The following is a 3,468-nucleotide window of genomic DNA, read 5'->3' on the forward strand; positions in this document are numbered from 1 at the left end:
GGATCGCAGTGAACAATCAGACACTTTGGGATCATTATCGCGCGCACGCACAAGAAATCGTTTAATACTTTGTTTGATGAAGGTACAGTGACAACTTTATAAATTTATATCTATATTTTACTCTTTCTAACGCAACGAGCTCGTTGCTAAGGAAAAAGTAACTATCAACACCCGCCCCCCTTTCTGCTCGAATAACCGACCGCAATCCCATTGGTCGGCCGGCGCGCGGAAGCAGCCAATCGGAGGACAGACAGCGCAGCCTGGAGCGGCTCTTAGCGCGCCGCGTCCTCCGGGAGGGACACTCGGGTCCTGCGCGGTGGGAGACGCTCAATTAGCCGCTAATTAGGAGCCTCCGGCCGGACTCTGAGGGCGATTCATCACGGTGCTTAACGACGGCGGGGGAAGGAAAAAAAAAAAGAAAAAGAAAACCTGGACAACAAACCGCGGACTCGAGCTGTTGGAGGTAAAGAGTGAACTCGCGCAGACTTTGCGTGGATGTGCAGAGCAGCTCCGCAGACTTTGCGGCGCGGAGGCACCACTGCTGTTAGAGTCCCGCGAGGAGGCATGATTATGGATATTTATTTTAGGCTTCCTAATTTATATTCTCATCTGGATTTAAGGCTACTTGTTGCTAACATTTGTCGAATATGAAATAAAATAAAAGCTAAAAGTAATCACATTGTCATCTGTCCTTAATTATCTTTTAGGACTTTTGAGAGTCGATAGGAGGAAATATTTCTGCGATTTAAGGAAGATATTTCTGTTTTTATCCAAACTGCAGATTAATAATAAAAACTAGACCACTACGATCCTGATCGTCATGCTGCAGGGAATTAAAGTTTACCTTCTCTTCATCCTTCTTAACCGTAAAGTTAATTTACGCCTACGTTAGAATAAAAGGATGAGATTGTAATTATCTAATAAATTAAACGACAGCTTGCGGATGAGATTGTTATTTCACTGATTCCACCACGTGCTCTTTCAGACATAAACTGGGCGTCGGGAGGACTCGGGCGAACATGTCGGAAAGCGCCGGTTGCGAGTTCGAAATCGACGTGGAGAGTCTGGAGGCGGAGGGCGACGAGCCGCTCGCCGCCGCCCGCTGCGACGACGACGAAGCGGACGGCGGCCCCGCGGCGGCCGCCCAGGACCGGCCGGGCCCCGGGGGCCCGTGTGCGGGGGACCAGAGGAAGCTGAGCCGGACGCCGAAGTGCGCCCGCTGCCGCAACCACGGCGTGGTGTCCTGCCTGAAGGGACACAAGCGCTTCTGCCGCTGGCGGGACTGCCAGTGCGCCAACTGCCTGCTGGTGGTGGAGCGGCAGCGGGTGATGGCGGCGCAGGTGGCGCTGAGGAGGCAGCAGGCCACGGAGGTAAAGGCCCGCGGTGCGCGCGTTAACGCATTAGCGTTAAAAAGCCGGAGCAGCATTTTGAGAAGTTGTGATACATTCAGGTGTTTTTTTTAGTTTAATATTTATTAACATAATATTTGTTTAGCAAATACAGTAAAATGTGTATTCTACTGTATTTATGTGGAGGAATGGTGGTTATTAATTCTGCTTTATTGACCTCTCTGATCCAAAGGCTCAGTCACTGTTGAGCTTGTCAGACCTGCATCATCCTCCAATATCACGAGATGAATGATACTCACTTGAAATCACTTAAAGTCCGGTTGCTGTAAACGTGACTCTATAATAAGATATAATATAACGCGCTTCATATTTGACCCGTTATAGTCTTCATATTGCAGTCGGTTATTTATATTCAGCTTCAACTCGACATTACGAGGCTTTGTGAAAGTAACGTGACATCAGCACAAACAAACCGCCCCGCGTCTTCGAAACAACACAATTCATTTGTCAAAGTCAAGTTTGAAGTGAGCTTTGGTTTTTCCAACCGAAGCGCGTTTGGGTTTAAATTATGTGTGTGTGTGTGTGTGTGTGTGTGTGTGTGTGTGTTTAGACTGTGGTGACATTCAAATATTTGAGAATGTCTGAGGTCAAAATAATGAATTACGTCAGCTGTGGTATTTTAAAGATGAAACCAGATGGATGTTTGAGTGAGTGTGTGTGTGTGTGTGCGTGTGAAAGCTTATTGTACAACTTTCATCACACAGACTTGTGAACACGTCGCAGTTTAGATTAAAGAAGCAGGCGTCGTCGTAAAAACTATTTTTCAACTTTTTAATAATAAAAAAAAAAAAAAACAGCGCAGAATCACGACCCATATTTAGTAGATTGTTGCCACGAGTTGGACCTGAAGTCGTTCCTTCTCTTTACTTTTCTCCAGGATAAGAAAGGAATATCGGGGAAGGCGATCCCAGCGGAGAGGAGGACGATTTATCAGCGGCACATTCGACCGTCCACCATGCTCGCCAAAAGCATCCTGGAAGGTAACGACACGACAAACACAAACGTTACTTTCTTTACTCTGAGATCTTTTTCTGTTTCTCTTGGCTCCCCTGGCGTCCCCGTTTCCTTTCCCGCTAATAAAACCACAGCGCCGATGAGACGACACCTGCGAGCAGTAAATACACGCGTTACGTAACCCAACTGATGACCATCTCCAGTATTGTCACAACACACAAATAGGATTTAATTCCAGAGCGCGTTTGAAAATTCCCCTTTTCTGCATACGCCTGCACGGCCTCAGCCTTTACCCAGAACCCTTTGCGGTCCGAGTGGTTTAAACGGGGGTTCTTTTGACGACAGGATACCGCCCGGTGCAGTCGGACCCGTTCCTCGCGGCCAACGCGGCCCTCCCCCCGCCGCTGAGCGACCGCATGAGGAAGAGGAGGGCCTTCGCCGACAAGGAGCTGGAGACCATCATGCTGGAGCGCGAGTACAAGGAGCGGGAGCTGCTGGAGGCCGGCCAGGCAGCCTCGCTCCTCTTCCCCGGCGCCGTGACTCACCACCACCACCGTCACCGCGCCGCCGCCGCCGAGTACAACTACAAGACGTCCTACTCGCCGGCGCCTCCGGCCGAGGCTCCGCCCAAAGAGCTGTGCGGCTTCCTGGGGCCCAACTGCCTGGACCTGTCCATGCCGTACCCGGCCGGCTCGGCCAACGTGGAGCTCATCTCCTCCAACGTCAGCGTGGCCACCACCTACCGCCACTACCCGCTGCAGCCGGCACGCGGCAACGGCGGCGGCGGCGGCTTCATGATGTGGCCCCGCGGGGCGGCCAACCTGGGCGACGCCCTGCTCTACCAGCAGTGCCTGTTCAACGCGGCGGCGGGGCCCGGCGCGAAGCCGGCGTGGGAGCAGAAGGAGAGCCAGCCGCCGGAGCGGGAGGCCGAGGCCGAGGGGCCCCGAGCCGCTGCGGCGCTCCCGCCGGCGGACCCTCAGCGGGCGGACGGCAAAGCCCCCGGCGTGGGACGGGGTGTTGGGCCGGGGGGCCAGCGAGAGCGCTCGGCCTTCTCCCCGCCCAACAGGAGCTTCGGACAATCCTTCCCCGGCAACTGTCACTCCCA

The 3,468-nt window shown here is 52.9% G+C and overlaps 1 protein-coding gene across 1 annotated transcript; it reads left to right on the forward strand.

The window, feature by feature from the left end:
• Positions 1–290: 290 nt before the first annotated feature.
• On the forward strand, positions 291–3,463 carry LOC120831341 (doublesex- and mab-3-related transcription factor 2; the record flags this gene model as incomplete). The annotated part of the gene is made up of 4 exons (XM_040196729.2): positions 291–463; positions 986–1,370; positions 2,287–2,389; positions 2,709–3,463. Coding segments are annotated over exons 2-4 (1,209 nt in total), but the record flags the coding sequence as incomplete, so codon positions are not given.
• Between the last annotated feature and the right edge of the window lie 5 nt (positions 3,464–3,468).

Source organism: Gasterosteus aculeatus, unplaced genomic scaffold (genome assembly GCF_964276395.1).
Source record: "Gasterosteus aculeatus unplaced genomic scaffold, fGasAcu3.hap1.1 HAP1_SCAFFOLD_125, whole genome shotgun sequence".
NCBI lineage: Eukaryota > Metazoa > Chordata > Actinopteri > Perciformes > Gasterosteidae > Gasterosteus > Gasterosteus aculeatus.